This window comes from Schistocerca gregaria, chromosome 5 (genome assembly GCF_023897955.1).
Source record: "Schistocerca gregaria isolate iqSchGreg1 chromosome 5, iqSchGreg1.2, whole genome shotgun sequence".
In the NCBI taxonomy this organism is placed as follows: domain Eukaryota; kingdom Metazoa; phylum Arthropoda; class Insecta; order Orthoptera; family Acrididae; genus Schistocerca; species Schistocerca gregaria.
In genome coordinates, this window is record NC_064924.1 from 69,766,499 (window position 1) to 69,790,490 (window position 23,992).

At 39.5% G+C, this 23,992-nt stretch overlaps 1 protein-coding gene across 2 annotated transcripts in view; it reads right to left on the reverse strand.

The window, feature by feature from the left end:
- Window positions 1-23,992, reverse strand: part of LOC126272162 (mitochondrial potassium channel ATP-binding subunit-like) — a 196,568-nt gene that overhangs the window by 19,635 nt on the left and 152,941 nt on the right. For both annotated transcript variants that reach the window (XM_049974794.1, XM_049974795.1), the window contains 3 exons: window positions 3,003-3,206; window positions 2,689-2,808; window positions 2,486-2,589 (listed from right to left, as the gene is read on the reverse strand). In XM_049974794.1, the coding sequence (XP_049830751.1) occupies window positions 2,486-2,589; window positions 2,689-2,808; window positions 3,003-3,206 (428 nt within the window). The remainder of the gene's footprint in view (window positions 1-2,485; window positions 2,590-2,688; window positions 2,809-3,002; window positions 3,207-23,992) is intronic.

Below are 23,992 nucleotides of genomic sequence, written 5' to 3' on the forward strand. Positions count from 1 at the left end.
GCCAATACCAAAATATCACAATAGCTATGACAGTTAACGTAATGATAGGAAATTCATCATGAAGCTGACAAAAGAAGCTATAAGATGTGCAAGCCTTAGAGTTTATTACCATATAGTTTCTTTAAAATCATATGAGAAAGATCGCAGATCGACTAGCTTACTCGTCTGACAGGTTAAGCTCAGCAGACCCGGCATTATCGTCGCCCGCTGACGCATTCAGCACACACTCGCAACCATGCTTCCTTCCACCCGCTCTGTACTGAACTGTCAAAAGTCACAACTAATTTTAAACACACTACAGGTCAGGCACACTGCACTGTGACACCAGAGTTTTTGCAACTGCTGAAGCCATTTTGACTGATAACTGCTGTGTGGTGTTGGATGAAATAGCTGCAAATCTGAACTTCATGTCTTATTGTCTTCAAGGTGCATGCCATGGTAACTCATTCCAATGCTAAAAGGTTAATGTGTTGATGTTTGAAGAACTTCAGTGGCATTCTTAAGTAGGAAGTCATGTCTTCCTTGCAAGAATCATTACAGGAGATGAAACCTATGTTCACTATCAAAAACCCAAAATCATGAGAGCAAGCAAGAAATGGTGCTATTCCTCACAAACAAAACCCAAGAAGTTCCATGTGTAGCCATCAGCAGGGAGAATTAAGCTGAGAGTTCTGGGATGAACGAAGTACTATCTTGGAACACAACACATGTAGGGGAAACACTATCACCAGTGGGCCATGTTCTGATTTGTTGAAATACCACCTTCGGTTTGCAGTCAGATCAAACTTACATAGATATCTGACTGCAAGCATCAATTTGCTGCATGGTAATGCCTGACAACTTTCACATCTGCCATACCCACCAGACACCATCCTGAGTCATTACCACAAATTCGAATCATCAGTGAATGATAGTGCAGTATGGTAAGGGATGTTTATTACTACAGCAAGTGTGTGTCAATGGAAATGTCTGGCATGCCAATGAAATTATCATAACGGGATGTTTATCAATGCAGCAAGCGTATGTCAACAGAAACGTCCAGCATGGCAATGAACTTATCATAATGGAATTTTAAGCTCTGTATCCATACTTGCAGAAAATAAAATGAATTAAAGATGAGGAACAGAGTTTAAAATCCTACTGAGATAATATCAACGCCATGATGGGCATTTTCCTGCATAACAGGCATTTTCCTCAAAGCTCTGCAACAAATGTAGGAATGTATAATAATAAAAAAAACTGAAGATGCCACAGTTTCAAGATTAAACGAAACAAAAATTGTGTTCTTGCAAGGAGACGAGTCCTCTTTAATTCATGATTATAACATAATTATGCTATCAACAGTGGCGAATTATACATAATTTCTCTCCTGCTTCCGCCCCCCCACCCCCCCTCACCCACCCTTAATATGTGTGTGTGTGTGTGTGTGTGTGTGTGTGTGTGTGTGTGTGTGTGTGTTGTAACATGGCAATTCGGAAAGTAAGGTCTGATGGTGTGTGAAATGGAAATATGATGAAGCTTTGCACAAATGCGTTGGGCAGTGCCTCTAATATGCCAATCGATCGTGATGCGTTGTTTTTTTAGTTCTGAGCACGCAATGAGCATGTGAAGATGCTTAGAACAATAGTGTCTCCTGCCAAGTATGGGAGCCAGGTGAGAGATTTCGCCTGATGTCATGCAGCCCACATAACATAGCTGTCGTGAGGTTCCTTATGCATGACAATTCTCGGCCGCACACTGCAGGGGCAATGAAGATGCTCCTGCACTGTAATAGAGCCCGTAATCGACTCTCCCAGAGTTTCATCTCTGCTCAGATGAACTGCTGGCACTGGCTATGAAGACAATGTTCTGCCACAGACAATGAGGTGTAGACCAGTGTAGAGAGTTGGCAGGAAGCACAGGCGACAGCCTTCTATGATGTGCATATTGGAAAGTTACTACAACACTATGACAAATGTCTCAATCAGAGTGGGCAGCTATGTAGAGAAGTAGCTGGAAGGTGTAACTAATTGTTGCAAATAAAACATTTTTGATTTTCACAGTGGTTTCCATTTTGTGACCAATCGGACCTTACTTTCCATATTGGCCTTGTATATGCTGACACCTTCATAATTTGGAAAACAATTAGGTTGCAGGTTTGATGTCTCCACATATGAAGTGTTTGAACATCTAGTTTTTCACCTGTATGTTGGGCATGTAGGATATTAATGTTCATATTATCAATATGATGATTTGTTTTATGCAAGTGTGTAGGAAAGTGTAGTATTATTGTTTCTCAGTTGCACAATAAATTCCTTAAATCTCAAATGGTCTGCCTGCTTGATAACATCTAAAGGCAACTATGGTCCAAATGTTCCATTTTATATACACCTGTAAGGTACAGCTGCTTTGCTGTGTCACTGTTATGAGGTAAGTTATTTCCAAGAATTTTCTCCCTTCTTTGAATTTACATAATATGGAAAACTGACACAGTCATTAAATTCACCTTTCTAGTAGTGCTGCTATAGTGGATTTGCCACTACCTGATGAACCAACAATGGCAACAGTCTTTCCAGCAGGAAGTTCTAAATTGAAATGTTGAAGCACAATCTGAAAAATAAAAACATATTACACACAGTTGTTAAGGACCAAATAAAGAACTCATCCCATTATTAAATTTTCACTTAAATACAGTAACACAAAATATACCTGGGATGGTCTTGAAGGATAAGCAAATGTAACATCACGGAAAACTACATTGGCAAGAAGAGAATGGAAGGGTATATTCAAACCTCCAAATAATGGCATTGTTGGCTCCATATTCAGGTACTAGAAAAGAATGGATATAAAAATCAACTCAATGGGAATAGCATAGTAAAAGCTTATGTGATGAATAAGTATTGGGCACATTACATATGTGTAATTTTACTACAAATTCTTACTACTCTCAAATTTCAAATGTGGAAAATATAATGTTTCACAACAGAATAAACCAAAATGAACGGTAAATAAAAGAAGATAACCTCAAAAACTCTGCCTCCAGCAGCCAGCCCTCGAACCACTTGGCCAAACAGCAGTGACAGCTGTGTCAGAGAACGCTGAATTGTTTGTGCTGCTACAAGAAAAGCCATGAGATCTCCAGAGGATAGCTGCCCCAAAGACAACAAGTAGCCACCAGCACATAGGGTCGCCAGCACCACACCATTCAGGAAAATGTTCGTTCCTGCCTGAAATGAAATTCAATAACTTACTTGTCTCCCAAAAGTACTAACGAGATCAGGTGTCTACTAATATGGGAATGGAAAGTTCTTGGTGGAATATAAATAATTATCTTTACTCCTTCCAACACGAGAAAAATACATACTCACATACTCCAAGGCAGATTACTGGATCCCTTACCCACACTGTTTCATCATGTAACTGAGGTGTAGAGCAGTTGACAGGCACATAAACAAGACAATGTCCATCTACAGAGTTTTGGCATACCACAGAGTACTGGCACTTCTGCTCTCCTTGGGTGAGGGGTTGTATCCTACGAAATAGACACAGGGAGAAATGAGGTGAGGAGAGGGAGAGATGGTTGCAAGAGAAGGGAAGTTGATGGCTGGGAAGGAGAGACATGCAGGATAGGAATTTGCAAAAGTTACAGCACAACTGGTATATGATATGAGTGCTTTCAAAGGTGCTCTCTCACTCATCCCCCCCCCCCCCCCCCCCCCACCTCGGTCCCTGGCGGGATAGGATGGAACAGGAACAGAATGTTCTGGGTGGGTGCATAAGACAGGTCCTATGTACAAGGATTTGATCTATGTGGGTAGGCGTTGGTAGTAGATGTGGTATAAGGATGGACTAGGATACTTCTTATATTGGGTGGGCAGCTGCATACCAATTGGGGAGGGGTAGGATATATTTTGGGTAGGACATTCTTGATTTACTGAAATGAAGATACGAAGTCAAACTCTAAGTGCTGGCAAATGATAAACATTCTTCCAGTCTGCCACACAATACAACCCTTCTCCTCGCCCAATGTAACAGGTTAGGGCAGAGAAGCCACACAGGTGTGTGTGTTCCTGTATCTAGCACTGAAGGAAAATGTCTGAAAGCTTCGCAACATTCTCATCCTGGTTTATGAACATATCATTGATCACTTAATGTCTCAACTATATGGCAAGTTTTCTTGACTCCATCCAGTTTAAGAAGAATATTTATAATGGATCTACATATACACTCTGCAAATAACTGAAGAGCGTACTTCTCACTGTGTCATATATTAAGATTCCTCTACCACTAACAGATGAAGTCTGGAAATAATGATAACTTACATTTGTCTGTGTGGCCTGTTATTAGTTTCATTTTATCTTGACTGTCTTCACAGTATTAATATGCAAGGGGGGTGGGGGGGGGGGGGGGAGAGCTGTGAAATATTTCAAATTTCTGTTCTTAAAATTGGTTCTTGAAATTTTCAGAAAAATAGTTGGCATATTTCTTAAAGTGTCTTACAGCTCAGATTTTCCAGCATTTCTGCCATACCCTGTTGTGAGAGACACAAGTTAGTGACCATTTACACTGCTCTTTTTTTGTATACATTTGATGATATTACTATCACAAATATTTTCCACAAATATTTGAAATTTCTTTGTTGCTTTTATTCTTAGCCCGAACTAAAAGACACCATTAGAAAATTTTGGACATTTTTTCTGTCTATAATCTAAAGCTTTTACCTTTCTTATAAAAAAAGATAGTTATCATCTTAAAGATGCACTGATGCAAAGCTGTAGGGTCACTACAATGATGTCAGACACAAACATTTCATATGTCTTCAAATATTCATCTTCACCTAGTCAGAAGCATATATTAAGCAATGAAACTCACATCAACCTTGATCTTTCTACAATGACACTGTTTGAACTTCAGTTTTATATTGTTGCATTTCACTATTAATTTCCATTATGTCATCCTCTATTGCATTCCCACACTTAGCTCTTCATCTCAATTCTCCTCTTCTCCAGAGGAAATAAATATGTATACTAAAATATAAAAGGAATCCATATAGATTTAGATTTTGTGGGGGAACACAAAACAAAGAATGAAAGAGCATAGAAAATGTGCTTACATGTTAATGAGATTATCAAAGCTTATGATGAGTAAGAAAAACTTGTTAGGGATAAATGCTGTGTTTCTTTGATTGATCTGTAGTGCAATTAACTTTGGCTTGATAAGCCTAAGGCCACAGAATTTTCAGTGGAGTACCTGAAGGATACTGGCAACACTGACCACCAAAAACATGTAGCAGATCACTAACAGAAGCAACACAACTAATGTACATCACGCAAGAAAATTATTTGAGCTGAAATCTTATTTGTTGGACTTGTTTTGTGTGCACAATGTGACATTTTAATAAGGATTCAAATATTGTTTGTTATCGAGGTTTTGGTAATTGCTTTGCTCTTGAGGACTTTGCTGTACTGGTCTTATAGGAAAACGCACGCGCGCGTGTGTGTGTGTGTGTGTGTGTGTGTGTGTGTGTGTGTGTGTGTGTGTGTGTGTGTGTGTGCGCGCGCGCCCCCCCCCCCCCTTTTTTTAAATGAACAGTTATTTTGTTATTTGTAATGCCAATAAGAAGTGTCTTACTCATCAGAGTTCTGATAACATTGTTTCTAGTACAGACTTTGACTTACAATGTTGATGTGCTACAGTCTCAATATCAGAATGTGACCTGAAGTCACGTACACACGGTTCGGTTGTGCAGGAGTCATCTTGCCTGGCACATTGCAGATTCCTTGCTGTACTTCTCTGCTACAGGTTCAGTGTCACATGGTTAGCATCATACAGAAGGAACAGTGTGTCTAGAGTCTGCATCAGTTTCTTTTCTACTACTGAATAACTCAAAACCTACAGCTACTATTGCCGTATAATATCATGTGTATCGAAATTACACGGATAAATTTGACATTGGTTGATCATTTGTGCGTACACTGTACAGTGCTTGTGACAAAAACCTCCTTGTGGTAAGTCATTGTTCTGGTTTCTCCATCTGCCAAATGCTCTTTTCTTCCCAGAGACTGACAGAGATAATTCCTATGAAGTAAAATGCTAACCGGGCTTGTCTGGCAGTGGTCTCTCTTCAGATGACAAAATTTAATCAACACTTTCAAAATGTAGGGTCGAAATAGGTACCACAGTAGTCTTTTTGCTAAAAGCTGTACTCAATATGTTATTTCAGATTTAGGATCATGCCAGTATATGAATCCCAAGCTGCTTGCATGTGAATGAGCCTTTTTTTGTGATACAATGCAATGTCAGGTTTTCCATAATCTTAAAAGTAACACTGAGCAGTAACTTGTTTTAAAGGATTTGGGTCATTTGGTCCTTATCTACACTCATGCTCATAAATTGAGGATAATGCTGATACATGGTGAAACAATGTTCTGATGGGCGGATTTCAGGTTTAAATCACCTCGGGGTATGACCATGCAGTGCATTTGACCTGCAGTCGTTGCACAGTAGCGCTGGTAGCAGTCCACATATGCAGAGGTGTGTTGGTGCATGTCAGAGTACGGTGCAGCAAGTACGTGTGCAGACGTTTTCAGACATGCTAATGGTGACTGTGTGTTGAAATTGGCTCGAAGAACACATATGATTACGTTATGAGGGGTAGAATACTAGGACGACTGCAGACTGGTCAAACACAGCAGGTCATAGCACGGGCCCTCCATGTGCCACAAAGTGTGATCTCAAGATTATGGCAATGATTCCAACAGACAGGGAATGTGTCCAGGCGCTACAGTACAGAACGTCCACAGTGTACAACACCACAAGAAGACCAATACCTCACCATCAGGGCCCGCAGACAGCCATGGAGTACTTCAGGTAGCCTTGTTCAGGATCTTACCGCAGCCACTGGAACAGTTGTCTTCAGACACACAGTCTACAGACGACTGAACAGACATGGTTTTTCCGCCCGGAGACATGCAAGATGCATTCCACTGACCCCTGATCACACGAGAGCCCGTAAAGCCTGGTGTCAAGAACACAGTACCCGGTCATTCGAACTGTGGTCCCAGGTTGTGTTCACGGACAAGTCCAGGTATAGTCTGAACAGTGATTTTCACCAGGTTTTCATCTGGTGTGAACCAGGAACCAGATACCAACCCCTTAATGTCCTAGAAAGGAACCTATATGGAGGTCGTGGCTTGATGATGTGGGTTGGGATTATGATCGGTGCACGTATACCCCTGCATGTCTTTGACAGAGGAACTGTAACAGGTCAGGTGTATCGGGACGTCATTTTGTGCCAGTATGTCCACCTTTTCAGGGGTGCAGTGGGTCCCACCTTCCTCCCGATAGATGATAACGCATGGCTCCACTGAGCTGCCATCGTGGAGGAGTTCCTTGAAACAGAAGACATCAGGCGAATGGAGTGGCCTGCCTGTTCTCCAGACCTAAACACCATCGAGCACATCTGGGATGCTCTCAGTCGACGTATCGCTGCATGTCTTCAAACCGCTACGACAATTCAGGAGCTCCCACAGGCACTGGTGCAAGAATGGAGGCTATACCCCAGCAGCTGCTCGACCACCTTATCCAGAGTATGCCAACCCATTGTGCGGCCTGTGTGCGCGCACATGGTGATCATATCCCATAACGATGTCAGGGTACATGCGCAGGAAACAGTGGTGTTTTGTAGCACATGTGTTTCGGGACAGTCTTCTCAACTTATCACCAATACCGTGGACTTAAAGATCTGTGTCACGTATGTTCCCTATGTGCCTATTTCTTTTTTTTTTTTATTTACATGTCAAGTTCCGTAGGACCAAAATAAGGAACAAATATCCAAGGGCATGGAAAATGTCAGTACATTAAATTACAACATAAATGTACTAACAGATAAAAATAAATGTTCATGAACATGAAAAAAGTCAGTCCATAAGTTTAAGTAAACACTAGCAGCAATACAATAAGAATCAGCTTAATTTTTCAAGGAACTCCTCAACAGAATAGAATGAGTGACCCATGAGAAAACTCTTCAGTTTTGATTTGAAAGCACGTGGATTACTGCTAAGCTTTTTGAATTCAAGTGGCAGTATACTGCACACCTTTTTGTACGAAAGGAAGTCTGATCCAAATGCAGGTCTGATTTCTGCCGAGTATTAACCGAGTGAAAGCTGCTTATTCTTGGGAATAAACTAATATTGGTAACAAGAAACGACAATAAGGAATATACATATTGAGAGGCCAATGTCAAAATATCCAGACTCGTGAACAGTGGTCGACAAGAGGTTCATGAACTCACACCACGTATTGCCCGAACCGCGTTTTTCTGAGCCAAAAATAACCTTGTAGAATGAGAAAAGTTACCCCAAAATATAGTACCATACAACATAAGTGAATGAAAATAAGCAAAGTAGACTAATTTTCGTGACAACGTATCACTCACTCCTGATACCGTTCGAATAGTAAAAATGCCAGTATTAAGTCTTTGAACAAGATCCTGAAAGTGGGCTTCCCACAACACCTTACTATCTAGTTAAACACCTAGAAATTTGAGCTGTTCAGTTTCACTAATCATATGCCCGTTCTGTGAAATTAAAAGGTCAGGTTTTGTTGAATTGTGTGTTAGAAACTGTAAAAAGTGAGTCTTACTGAGATTTAACATTAGTTTATTTTCTACAAGCCATGAACTGAGGTCATGTACTGCACTATTTGAAACCAAGCCAATGTTACTCACAACATCCTTTACTATCAAGCAAACAGAAATATTTTAGAGTTACCCGTAATACTAGAGGGCATATCATTTATATAAATAAGGAGCGAAAGTGGCCTTAACACTGATCCCTGGGGCACCCCCCCCCCCCCCCCCCCCCCACTCAGATCCCACATCACAGCCGCTATCAACATTGTGAATAATGACCTTTTGCTGCCTGTTGCTAAAGTAAGAGGTGAACCAATTGTGAACTACTCCCCGTATTCCATAATGGTCCAACTTCTGGAGCAATATTTTGTGATCAACACGATCGAATGCCTTAGTTAAATCAAAAAATACGCCAAGCATTCGAAACTTTTTGTTTAGCCCATCCAGTACCTCACAGAGAAAAGAGAATATACCATTTTCAGTTGTTAAACAACTTCTGAAGCCGAACTGTACATTTGATCAATTATCCTTACATACACAGCATTTTCAGTAACTTTTGCAGTGATGGCACAGAAATAGGTCTAAAATTATTTAAATTGTCCCTTTCTCCCTTTTTATAAAGCGGCTTTACCACTGAGAATTTTAATCGCTCAGGAAACTGACCATTCCTAAAGGAAAAATTACAAATATGGCTAAATACAGAGCTAACTTGTGTAGCACAGTAATTTAATATTCTGCTAGACACTCCATCATAGCCATGAGAATCATTAGTCTTCAGTGATTTAATTATTGACTCAATCTCCCTCTTGTCTGTATCACAGAGGAGTATTAACAAAGAGATAGAGGGGCTGGCCAGTACTTACCTCAGCTCAGTATAACCAATAGATACACAAAAAACAACTGAAAATTTACGTTCCTAGCTTTCGGAATAAATGTTCCTTCATCAGGGAGGAGAGAGGGGAAAGAAAGAGAAGAAGGGAAAGTGGATTTAGTTCCTCACAACCCAGGTTATGAAGCAACAGGGAAAGGAAAACAGGGAGGGTAGCAAGGATGGAGGCATGGCTGTCAGAGGGAAGCCAAAGATATTCTATTGTAAGTACTGTGCCAGCTTCAAACCAAAGAGGATGCATACAGAAGTAGTTGTTGGCAACTAAACTGGCTGAGCGCATGAACGGACACAGACGAACTGTCCGCCTAGGAGACGTCCAATACCCAGTAGCGGAGCATGCCCTCCAGCATAATTATAGGGACCTAGGAACCTGCTACACCGTATGTGCCATTTGGCTTCTCCCATCCAACATCAGTCCCTCTGAACTGTGCAGATGCGAACTTGCACTCCAACACATCCTTTCATCCCGCCATCCCCCTGGACTGAACCTATGTTAAACAACCTCACTCCCATTTGCTCTTCAGTCTTCTCCTCTTTCCCTTTCCTCTTTAGCCATTCATGCATCTTTTCATCCTACATCTTTATACTATATACCTCTTTACTTCTTATGCATCCTCTTTGGTTTGAAGCTGGCACAGTACTTACAATATAATATCTTTGGCTTCCCTCTGACAGCCATGCCTCCATCCTTGCTACCCAGTTTTCCTTTCCCTGTTGCTTCATAACCTGGGTTGTGAGTAACTAAATCCACTTTCCCTTCTTCTCTTTCTTTCCCCTCTCTCCTCCCTGATGAAGGAACATTTATTCCGAAAGCTAGGAATGTAAATTTTCGGTTGTTTTTTGTGTATCTATCGGCTGTACTGAGCTGAGGTAAGTACTAGCCAGCCCCTCTATCTCTTTGTTAGTACTTTTTTCACATTTTTATATAAGATTTTCCATTAATCATTTAGATCACAGAGGAGTATTTCAGACATCAATCTCAGAAAGGCATTTGCCAAGAAAGTTATACGATTTCCTGTAGAAACTAAATTTTTATTTAATTCACCAGAAATGCTCAGAAAATGATTGTTAAATACTGTACGTATATCTGATTTATCAGTAACAGAAATATTTTTACTGCGAACTGACTTTATATTGTCGACCTTGTGCTGCTGACCAGACACTTCCTTCACAACTGACCATATGGTTTTAATTTTATCCTGTGAATTAGCTATTCTATTTGCATACTACATACCCTTTGCCTTCCTAATAACATTTTTAAGCACCTTACAATACTGTTTGTAATGGGCTACTGTAGCTTGATTGTGAATACTTCTAACATTTTGATATAATTCCCACTTTGTTCTACATGATATCCTTATCCCACTAGTCAGCCACCTGGGCTGCCCTTTACTGCTAGTACCCTGTTTAGAATGCTCTACTGTTCCCCTGCACCCTAGTTGGAAAAAACGGAGTTTGCATGAGATCATATAAATTTAGGAGATCTACCAACATCCTTTTTCTTGCACAATCATATACAAAATTAATGTTGAAGTCACCACATGTAACTAGTTTCTGGTAGTTCCTACAAAGTGAATCAAGAACCCTCTCTAGCTTGAGCAGAAATGCTCTTAAGTCTGAGTTAGGGGACCTGTAAAGAACAACGATTAGAAGTTTAGTTTCACTAAATTCAACTAACGGTGCACAACTTTCAAATATCTGTTCAGTGCAGTGTCGTGATATGTCTATGGACTCAAATGGAATACTGTTTTTTTATGTACAGAGCCACTCCCCCAACCTGCAAAGAACTCCTTGAGAAACAGCCAGCTAGCCTGTAGCCTGGTAAAGTAAGCCTCTGAGTTATCAAATTATTTAAGTGGTGCTCTGATATACCAGTAATTTTGGAGTCAACATCTATTAGCAGTTCACTTACTTTATCTCTAATACCTCTTATATTCTGATGTAATGTGTTAATTCATTCTCTACTTGGAAACATTACATCCTCTGAATGTGGTGTCATCGCCAGACACCACACTTGCTAGGTGGAAGCCTTTAAATCGTCCACAGTCCGGTCGTATACGTCGGACCCGCGTGTCGCCACTATCAGTGATTGCAGACCGAGCGCCGCCACACGGCAGGTCCAGAGAGACTTCCTAGCACTCGCCCCAGTTATACAGCCAACTTTGCTAGCGATGGTTCACTGACTTCTAAGCTCTCATTTGTCGAGACGATAGTTAGCATAGCCTTCAGCTACGTTATTTGCTACGACCTAGCAAGGCGCCACGATCAGTTTCTATTGATATTGTAAATCATTTACCGTCAAGAGCGACGTTCATCATTAATGGATTAAAGTTAAGTATTCCACCAGCTACTTCCGTTTTTCTCAATTCTAATTCCCTTGTCATGTTCCAGACCTCACGCCAGCCTGTGTGAGCTAAAACATGTGCATTTCAGCCTCCTTTAGTAACCCTGTGTTGGCTCTCCTGCCAACCACAACACTGAAGGCGATTCCTTTGTTAGAGGGACTTCCTTTACGCAGGTATACCTATCAGCTGACTTCAATCTAAAAAAGATGCAGCTCTAACACCAACTACTACGGGAATTTTTCCATGAGTGACTATGCTATTAGCACCAGTTTTGTGTGTAGTGCCATGTTGTGTGGCCCCACATTCTGCAGTTATCCTTAATTTATGAGCATGAGTGTATTTACAATATGCTAACACATGCTGTCCTTGACTCTTGACAATATTTCATATTGGTTTCTTTCATCTTCGTGAGCTGAGCGTTTCAGATAAGATATCAAAACTAAATTTATTTTACAGCATTTCTTCATAAATTATAACATTGCTAATAAAATGAATCTATTTCTAATTGCTGCTTTATTCTAGTTATTTTGTATATTTCTTTATTTTAAATAAATTCTGTGCTTACATTGATTCATGGATTCACTGAATTTTCCTCGTATAACAATTAAAAATTGTATGGGAAACTAATTTTCTTAAATGGATAATAACTTGAGCATAAAATGCAACTTTTTTATGACATCACACTTGCTGCAAATTCAATGTTCTTCAAAACTTTTAAAACTTTTTTTCAAGTATGGAAAACCTTGGAGAAGATTAGTATGGGGTCCAGAAGAAACGTAAGAACATGCAAAGCAATACTGGCCTATGACTTATAGAGAGGTTTAAGAAAGTCAGACATCTGTTTACAGCATATGTAGATTAGAGAAAGCTTCCAACAATACTAACGAGAAGAGACACTTTGCGGCCACAGGGCTGTAGATCAATGGAGGAGCAAAGAACTGTTAATGATTGGAAAAAATGCAGGTCATTCTTGTTTTCATGGAGGATTGTCACACAAATGCATAAAACTACAGGGCCAAATTTGTGACGTCCGTCTGTTATTGAATTTTGTAACATTTTTTATGCTTGTATATTGTGATATTTCTGGATACAAGTTCTTCTCTGTAGAAATCAACATGAGATCTGGAAACAACAATGATTTGAAACTGAGCTCACTCTGTTTATTCCGCTCAAAACACAGAAAAGAGTAGAAACTGGCACCCAGGCCGATGCTTTGTTCCTTGACTTATACAGTTCCACACTGCCGCCCAATGAATGAAATATGAGCATATGGAATATCAGACCAACTATGTCACTGGATATAAGAGTTTCTATTAAACAGAACAAAGCACATCATCTTCAACAGAGTGGAATCTTCAAAACTAAAAGTAACTTTGACTGCACTGCAAGGGAATGTTACGGGGACATTACTTTTCACGATATATATAAATCACCAGCAGAAAATGTCAGAAGTTTCATGAACCTTTTCATGGATGATAATATATAAGCGAAGTCACAATGGTAGAAAATTGTAGTGAAATGGAGAGAGACCAACAGATGATTGATGCTTGGTGCGGAGCATGGTAACTGATCCTCAACATAAGCAAATATGATACATTATGCATAAATAGGCAGTAAGACCCATTACTGTATGCTTACACAACTGCAGATCACTCACTGGCAACAGTTACATCCATAAAATATCTAGGAGTTTGCGTAAGGAGCAATTTAAAGTGGAACAACCACACATAAAACTGAATGAGAAATGCACATGTCAGACAGATTCATTGGAAGAATCCTCCAGAAACGTAGCCCACCTGCAAAGAAGGCAGCTTACAACACATTCGTTCGACCAACACTTGAATACTGCTCATCGGTCTGGTATCCATACCAGTTAGGACTAAAAGAAGAAACAGAAGATCACAAGAAGAAGAACATGTTTTATTACAGATCATTTAGTAAGTGTAAAAAGCATCACAGACATTCTCAGCCAACTCCAGTCGAAGACATTTCAAGAGAGGCATTTTGCATCAAGGTGTGGTTTAGTGCTAAAATTCCAAGAACATATGCTCCTAGAAGAGTCCTATTGCTTCTTCTTATGTATATCTCATGAAATGACCATGAAGGCAAAATTAGAGAGATTCACATCACCCTCAGACTAACCAGCAATCATTCCTCCCTTGTACCACTTCCAAGAGGAACAGGAAAAAGGGGGGGGGGGGGGGGGGGAGTGACCATGGTACACAAAGTACCCTCTTCCACACACTGTAAGGTAGCTTGCAGAGTAAATATGGAGGTGTACATATAGAAATACTGAAAGGGAGCAGGGATAAAACACATGCATTGAAAGATTATGTACAATCTGTACAGAAAGTAGGTTGCAGTTATAAGGACCGAAGGAAAAGAAAGGGAAGTAGTAGTTGAGAAGAGAATGAGACTAGGTTGTAGCCTCCCTCCGACATTATTCAGTCTGTACAATGAGCAAGTAGTAAAGAAAACCAAGGAAATATTTGGATTAAAGTTCATGGACAATAAATAAAAGCTTCAAGGTTTGCTCATGACACAGTAATTATGTCAGAAACTGCTAATGACTTGGAGTATCAGTTCATGTCATGGGAATTAGACTAAAAAATGATGCACTGAAAGTAGTAGCTGAGTTCTGGTATTTTAGAAGAAAAATAACTGAAGAGAGCTGAAGTCAAGAGGATACAAAAGCCATACTTTTAATTGCAAGGAAAGTTTCTCCAAAAAAGAGAAATAACATTATCATTTAACATACACTTAAGTGTAAGGAAATATTTTCTTAAAGCGTTAGTACTGATTGTTGCCCTATACACAAGTCAAATATGGACAAAAACTGTACAGACAATTAATTAATTAATTAATTAATTAATTAATTAATCATATGGCTTTCAGACACACTGAAAACAAAACCAAAAAAAATAATACATAGAGTGCAGAGCATAATATTTACTGCATAAAATCTTGTAAACAAACATGTAGAATATTTATGTAATCTGTCTACATGTAAACAACTACACTGCAATTAACAACCAAGTGCCAGGCATAGTGCCCATTAAACCACCTTAGAGCTATTTCTCTGCCACACCACTCTCCAACAGCATGCGTGAAAAATGGACACTTAAATCTTCCAGGGCAAGCTCCAACATTTCTCCCTATGTAGGGGAGCACTAACAAAATATTTTTGCATTCAGAGGAGAAAGTTGGTGATTGAGACTGCGTGAAAAGATCCTGCCGCAACGAAAAATGCCTTTCGTTACACGACTTTTAGCCCACTTTGCATATCATATCTGTAACAATCTCTCCTCTATTTCACAATAATACAAAAGAGCTGCCTCTTTTTGAACTTTTTTGATGTCCTCCCATCTGATGTGGATCCCACAACATGCAGTAATACTCTAGAAATTGAATGGACCATTGTAGTGAAGGCAGTTCCTTAGTGAATTTGTTGCATCATCTAGGTATTCTGCCAATAAAATGCAGTCTTTAGTTTGCCTTCCCTATAACATTATCTAAATTATCATTCTAACTTAATTGTAGCTGTAACCCTAAGTATTTAACTGAATTGACAGACTTATCTGAACTATTGTGTAATCAAAATTTAACAGATTCCTTTTAGTAGTCATGTGGATGACCACACTTTACATTATTTAGAGTCAGTTGTCATTTTTGCTGCATACAGGTATCTTGTCAAAATCATTTTGTAATTGGTTTTGGCAATCTGATGACTTACCAGACAGTAAATGATATCATCTGCAAACAATCTAAGAGGGCTGCTCAGACTGTCTCCTAAATTATTTATATAGATTAGGAACAGCAGAGGGCCTATAATTTCTCCTTGGAGAACACTAGATATCACATCAGTTTTATTCAATGACTTTCTGTCAATATGTACTAAATGTGATCTTTCTGACAGGAAACCAGAAATCCAGCTGCACAATTGAGACAATCCACTACAGGCACACAATTCAAATGGAAGTCACTTGTAAGGAATGACGTCAAAAGCCTTCTGGAAATCTAGAAATATAAAATCAATTTGAGATTCCCTGACAATAGCAATCATTCCTTTATGTGAATAAAGAGCTAGTCGCATATCACAAGAATTACATTTTCTGAATCTGTGTAGATTACTGGTCAATAGATTGTTTTCCTCAAGGCAATTCATAATGTTCAAGCACACCACTTGTTCCAATATTCTACTGCAACATGACATCATCAGTAATATGGGTCTGTAAATCAGTGAAGTACTTCTAGCTACTTTCCTTGAGGATTTGTGTGATCTGTGCAGTTTTCCATTCTTTAGGTAGGAGCCTTTCATCAAACGAACGGTTGTATTTGTTGAGTGAGCAGTTGTATATGATTGCTAAGTATAGAGCAATTATATCAGCATACACTGAAAAGAATTTAATTGGTGCACAACCTGTACCACAGGACTTTAATTTATTATGTGATTTAAGCTGCTTTGCTACACTGAGGGTATCTACTTCTAAAGTTACTCATGTTAGCAGCTGTTATTGATTTGAATTCTTGAATATTTACTTTGACTTCAATGGTAAACAACTTGCACATAACCATGTTTAGTAACTGCACTATATTGGCTCTGTCATTGGTAACATTAACAATTCTATCACATAGTCAAGGTATCGATTGTGTCTTGTTGCTGGTTTACTTCACATATGACCAGAATCTCAAAGGATTTTATGCCAGATTCTGAGACACAGTTTTGCTGTGAAAACTATTAAAAGCATCTTGCATTGAAGTCCAAGCTTAGTTTCAAACTTCAGTAAAACATTGTCGATCATTAATATTTTGTGTTCTTTTAAATTTGGCATACTGTTTAATTACTTCTGCAACAATGATATGATCTGCTTCTGCACCATGGAGGATCAGTACCCTCTCTTATTAATTTATTTCATAGATACCTCTTAATTGCCATTGATACTATTTCTTTGCATTTAAGCCACATCTAGTCTATGATTACACAGTTTGGAAGGACTGGCAACTGCATCTTAGGAAGATGTTGAGCAATTTTTTGTTTGCTTGTTTAAATAGACATATTTTACATTTATTTTCGGTGGATTTGGATGTTACAGCACTCAGTTTCATTGCAACTACTTTGTGGTCATTAATCCCTGTATCTGTCATGATGCTCACTATCTGCTCACAATTATTTGTTACTAAAAGGTCAAGTACGATTTCAAACCATTTCCAACATATGAGGGTAGATTGAAGTCACCATAAATTGTAATTGTAAGTGGAGTACCTATTTGAAATGAGACTCAAGTCTTCTTCAAACTGTTCAACAACTGTATCTTCCTGAGCTGGAGGAGGGTCAGTAAAAGGAACCAATTATTAATTTATTCTGGGCGTCACATATAACCTGTACCCATAGTAACTCACAGAAACTATCTGCTTCAATGTCACTATAAGATAAACTATTTTCAACATCAATAAACACTCCTACATCAACTGTATTTAATCTATTCTTTAAAAACACTGTTAGTTCCTTTGTGAAAATTTTGGCTGGCTTTAGCCAGCTTTCAATACCTGTAATAATTTGAGCTTCGGTGGTTTCTATTAGTGCTTGGAGTTCAAGTTCCTTTAAAACGCAGCTATAACAATCTGCAACTACAAAAAGTACACCTGCCCAGTCCACTCTACACAGCCCTCACTACCCATGTAGCTGCTTCCTGAATGTAATGGACCTGATGCAACTGATCTATTGAAGAGGCTGCCTACACTACACTTGTTGGTCCTCTTTTGGAACACTGCTGCATGGTGTGGGATCCTTACCAGATAGGATTATTGGAGTACATCGAGAAAGTTCAAAGATGAGAAGGGCATTTTGTATTAATAGAAATTAGGGGAGAGAGTGTTAGGGATATAATACAGGATTTGGGGTGGACATAGTTAAAACAAAGGCATTTCTCACTGCGACAGAATCTTCTCATGAAATTTCAATCACCAACTTCCTCCTCTGAATGCAAAAATATTTTGTTGACGTTGGCCTACATAGGAAGAAATGATAATCATAATAAAGTAAGGAAAATCGAAGCACACACAGAAAGATATAGGCATTTATTTTCTCTGCACGCTGTTCGAGAGAGGAATTTGAAACTTATTGCCAGGTACTTCAGTGTGATTTGCAGAATATCCATGTAGATGTATATTTAGGTGACTGATTAAATGAAACCTGAAACCCCATTACCCAGTGGCACAGATCGAGGAATCAGTAGCCTACACAGTCATAGATGGGTCTGAGCCTATGATTCAGACACACTATTCAGCTCTGTATCAAAGGTCTGCAGTCAGTCTTGTCAACAATACTACAGGTGGTGACCTGTTGACTTTGGAGTCGCAAGCATAATGTCTTCTGGTCTACCACTGCATGATCTTGTGGAGTGTTGTTCTGCAATGTATCTGATGGCCTGTGGTTCTCCACAATCACAAATTGAGATGATTACTTAGCCCATTTGTGTAAAACATATGCATATCTACTGTGTTGGGTTCTAATTCTGTTAAGCACTAACATGTTTTGAGTGGCCAGTCAAATCCCAAGGGTTTTTGGGTGATATACAGCATATTATTATTTTGTTGTCCAGTCCATTCTTGAGCTCATTCATTTGTAATGTCGAACTCATCTTCCACAGTGACCTTTCTGCTACAGTTGGTAGTCATCTAGTGCAGAATCAGTTATTGTTTTCCTCATCAACATCTTGGTGAATTGGTGGATTTTTATTATCCATGATATTTTTGTATTCATTTGTGAGAGCATTTATGTGTCATAGTTGCGGGAGTGGAATGTGGCTCCATCCTGGCAACCATTCTATAGTAGTTGATCTGATATCAAAAGCAATCATTTTCATGACATTATTTAGTTGGATTTGTATCTTTTGAACATATGGACTGCTTAGCCAAATTAGGGAACAATATTCAGTGATTGAGACAACAAGACCCAGTGCAGAAAAATGCAGGGTGGATGCCTCTGCTCCCCACGTTGCACCACACAGCCTTTGAATGATGATGTTTCTCGTTTGCAATTTTTTTGCTGTTTTTGTTAAATGCTCTCTGAAAGAAAGAGATCTATCAAATTGTTTTCAAATTGTATGTTGAATGTTCGTCTGGCAAGTTTATTTTTTCGGTGCCACAGTAAACCTCTGGTTAGAAGGCATTTGACTGGAGTGTACAATTGTGAAAGTACTTTCGCACTACATCTAGGTCTTCTGTTAGGATTTCTTCTGACTGTTCAATTTTGGAACACCTTGTTGCAAGTATCCAGTCAACTGCATAACCAAACTTCCTTGATTTTGTTTTTGGTGTGTCTGCAATGTTTGAGCTGAAGAGAAGTAGAGGACGGACTGATTCCTGTGGTGGAACACTTTTTAATTTTCTTGGGGTGCTGATGTTGAACCCCAGGACTACTTTGAACAGTCAGTCATTTAGAATATTGTTGAACAGCAAACAATTGGTTTCCAAGGATTTACGTGAAAAAGTTTTTACATCATACCTTTTCTCCACTCTCTGTTATAGGGCATTGATAAGTCAATGAATGCAGCTGTGTTTTAACTTTTTTTTAATATCCTACTGAGGTGAAAATCTTTTTTATTTTTGATCATCTGCAACACAAAAGATAGCCTTATTGAGGATGGGGCCACAATATTATTTACTACGACTTACAGTACACCACATAAGAGGCCAATAACATTCATTTAACAACGTTTACCTCAAAACCTCCTTCGTCTTATACTTGTATGCTGGATAATTGAGCAAATTGGCTGATGCTCTAGTTTGATGGCAGGTGACTGATCAATTTACTACAATATTGCAGAAGCTATGAAGACTTATCAGTATGAAGTATGTCAGGGATGTGTTAGTTTTATTTAAGGAAATATTCAGTGAGAGAACATGATTGTCATTTGGTCATTTGCTGTCCAAAAAGTTGCCACCAGCCTCTCTCATATGAAGTCTGAAATAAAAATCTAAAAATGCGGTGAGTAAAGTTTGTAAAGGAAAGATTCAGATAGGTGCTGGAATCTAAATAACATGGCAATATATCAGACATTAACATTAACTAACTATTCAACTAATTTAGCATACAAAAACATCAGAAGAGAGTAAGTAAGAGAGAGTAACAGACCACTAAACAAGCTGAAACCTGCAGAAGAGTGGTTCTTTTTTTCCCTGTGATATGACATAACAATTTATTCTCTTTAGAAGTTTCATACAGAGTAAACACTAACAACACTTCACAAATTATTACAGATTTTATCTTTTCTCTTCAAGCTGAAAATGTCAAAAGCCATACAATCAAAATATACACTCTTTCTTAGACTGAACAAATTTTAATTGAAGTAACACTTCACTACCGTAACATAAGTAGTGAGTTATAGCGTGGCTTTGTTTTGGCTGGAAGCCTGTGTGTTCGAGCGAGATACCTTCATTTAATTTGTACTTATTCTTTTATGGATACGCCATTCTAGTATACTGTCAAACCCTGGAGCTTTTCATGGCTTAACATGTGCTGTTGAATTTTCTTCACAAGTAGGAGTTTGGTATCTGCACTTTAGGCTTTCAGTGTTCTGAGTTTTTGTGTCACTATGATTGCATGTGCTTTGTATATTGATGCTCTGGTTGTTGCTGCTAGACGTGAAGCAATGTCATTTGGAGTAATTGTCCACTTCATTGTTTCCTTAATGAAGTCTGCTCAAAGTCTGAAAATTCAGGCTTTATACTGTTTTCACCTACTTTTGGTGTCTTGCCACATCTAGACTATGTATCAGTTCCTCAGCCGTTTCTTGGTCAGCATTTTTGAGGAAATTCTGGTACAATTCCTCACTGTTTTGGGGGAGGAGACCAGACAGCGAGGTCATGGGTCTCATAGGATTAGGAAAGGACGGGGAAGAAAGTCGGCATGCCCTTTCTAAGGAACCATTCTGGCATTTGTCTGGAACAACTAAGGGAAATCAAGGAAAACCTAAATCAGGATGGCTGGACACGGGGCTGAATCTTCGTCCTCCTGAAAGCGTGTCCAGTGTGCTAGCCACTGCACCACCTCTCGGTCATTGTTTTGGGACCAGCCAGAAATGTATTGCTGCTCCCAGTAGCCTTTTGGTATATACTCTTTGGCAGTCCTAATTATGATGTCGGTATCTCTTTTGTAGTTTCTGCTAGTAGAGGATATTCAGCCAAAGAGATTGTCTGTTTCTATACAGAACTCTGCCTAGTTGGCTTTCTTTAGATTCCACCTTTGGCGGTGGATAGATGTGGTTAGAAGGATTTGTGTTCCCACCTCTATTATTGTTTGTCTTTGCTGCCTGTGTAGGAAGTGATAGAGGACTTTTTGTAAGAATGCTAGGGTCTGGCCATAGTTGTCTACTGGAATCAAACATAGATCGAGATTGTATTCCTGCCTCCATGCTACCAACTTCAAAGTAGATCAGTCTCAAGCACTGAACACAAGAGTTAAAGTGGTCATCCGTTGCCCATTTTACTACTGTGTTACCATTGTCGTTGCAGTCTCTATATTTCCACTGTTTACTGTGGCCGCTATAGCTACCCTCTAATACAACAGAATGAGGATGTGGGTGGATTACTTGGGCTGACGAGGATGTGACTGGTGGCTTGTAAGTGTTGGAGACAGTGATGCTTTCAATTTTTACAACAACATTATTGATTTCATCATTGGTAGATATAGGAAATGGCTCTCATTTGCGTATCTTGTTTAATGTACGTAGCTAAGCCATATGGTGGATGATACGGAGCAGCTAGCACTTCGTAGCCTGGTATTTTTACTCATTTTTGTAATTGGTCTTCCATTTTTTAATGAGTTACCTGTTTGGTGACTAGATTTTATTGAAGAATGTTGAATATTAAATGAATGGATCAGGTAACCAATGAAGAAGTACTGAATCAAATTAGGGAGAAAAGAAATTTATAGCACAGCTTCAATGAAAGAAGGGCTCAGTTGACAGGATACATTCTGAGGTACCAAGGAAATGTCAGTTTGGTAATGGATGACAGTATGAAGGATAAAAATTGTAGAGGGAGATCAAACAGGTTCAAGTGGATGTAGGGTGCAAAGTTCAGGTGAGATGAAGAAACTTGCACAGGATCAGTCTGAAGACCACAACAACAACACTGAGTGAAGAAGATAAGATTATAGTCTTTGGAGGACCCACAATCGGCTGCCAAAATTCCAATCAGTTCTTCCCTAATCTCCGTAGCATTTCAACAGTATGCCTTCTGAATGTCATTTTACGCCATCTCTTGACTGATACTGTAGGTATCAGCTTCACCATCTTCGGAACTACAAATGTATTTTGTAAACTAAAATATATCTCTCCATGACACCAAAACCACTAATTACTTCAAGAGTACCTCACAAAGGAGAGAAAAAAATGTTCATTAAATGTATTGCAGTAAACAGAACTACACTACTGGTCATTAAAACTGCTACACCACCAAGATAACATGCTACAAACGTGAAATTTAACTGATAGGAAGAAGATGCTGTGATATACAAATGATTAGCTTTTCAGAGAATACACACAAGGTTGGTGCCGGTGGCAACACTTACAAGGTGCTGACATGAGGAAAGTTTCCAACCAGTTTTTCATACACAAACATCAGTTGACCGGTGTTGCCTGGTGAAACGTTGTTATGATGCCTCGCGTAAGGAGGAGAAATGCGTGCCATCACGTTTCCGACTTTGATAAAGGTCAGAGTGTAGCCTATCGCGAGTGCGGTTTATCGTAACATGACATTGCTGCTCGTGTTCGTCGAGATCCAATGACTGTTAGCAGAATATGGATCGGTGGATTCAGAAGGGTAATACGAATCACCGTGCTGGATCCCAACGGCCTCGTATCACTACCAGTCGATATGACAGGCATCTTATCCGCATGGCTGTAACAGATCGTGCAGCCAGGTCTCGATCGCTGAGTCAACAGTTGGGGACATTTGCAAGACAAAAACCATCTGCACGAACAGTTCGACGACGTTTGCAGCAGCATGGACTATCAGCTCGGAGACCACGGCTGCGGTTACCCTTGACGCTGCATCACAGACAGGAGCGCCGGCGATGGTGTACTCAACGATGAACCTGGGTGCATGAATGGCAAAACGTCATTTTTTCAGACGAATCCAGGTTCTGTTAACAGCATCATGATGGTCGCATCCGTGTTTGGCGACATTGCGACGAACGCACATTGGAAGTGTGTATTCATCATCGCCATATTGGCATATCACCCGGTGTGATGGTATGGGGTGCCATTGTTTACACGTCTTGCTCACCTCTTGTTCGCATTGACGACACTTTGAACAGTGGACATTACATTTCAGATGTGTTATGTCCCGTGGCTCTACCCTTCATGCAATTCCTACGAAACCCTACATTTCAGCAGGTTAATGCACAACCGCATGTTGCAGGTCCTGTACAGGCCTTTCTGGATACAGAGAATGTTCGACTGCTGCTATGGCCATCACATCCTCCAGATATCTCACCAATTGAAAATGTCTGGTCGATGATGGCCGAACAACTGGCTTGTCACAATACGCCAGTCACTACTCTTGATGAACTGTGGTATCGTGTTGAAGCTGCATTGGCAGCTGTACCTGTACATGCCATCCAAGCTCTGTTTGACTCAATGCCCAGGTGTATGAAGGCCGTTTCTAGAGCCAGAGGTGGTTTCAGGATCTATGCACCCAAATTGTGTGAAAATGTAATCACATGTCAGTTCTAGTACAATAAATTTGTCCAATGAATACCCATTTATCATCTGCATTTCTTCTTGGTGTAGCAGTTTTAATGGCCAGTAGTGTAGTTTCACACTGACTATTTCATTTGTCAGAATGACCGGTACACACAACAAAGTAACTATATTAAGCATGTTTTAACTTTTTTGGTACATAGGCAGCCAACAGCATTCTCTGAAATAACGTTATATACAGGGTGTTTCAAAAATGACCGGTATATTTGAAACGGCAATACAAACTAAACGAGCAGCGATAGAAATACACCGTTTGTTGTAATATGCTTGGGACAGCAGTACATTTTCAGGCAGACAAACTTTCGAAATTACAGTAGTTACAATTGTCAACAACAGATGGCGCTGCGGTCTGGGAAACTCTATAGTACGATATTTTCCA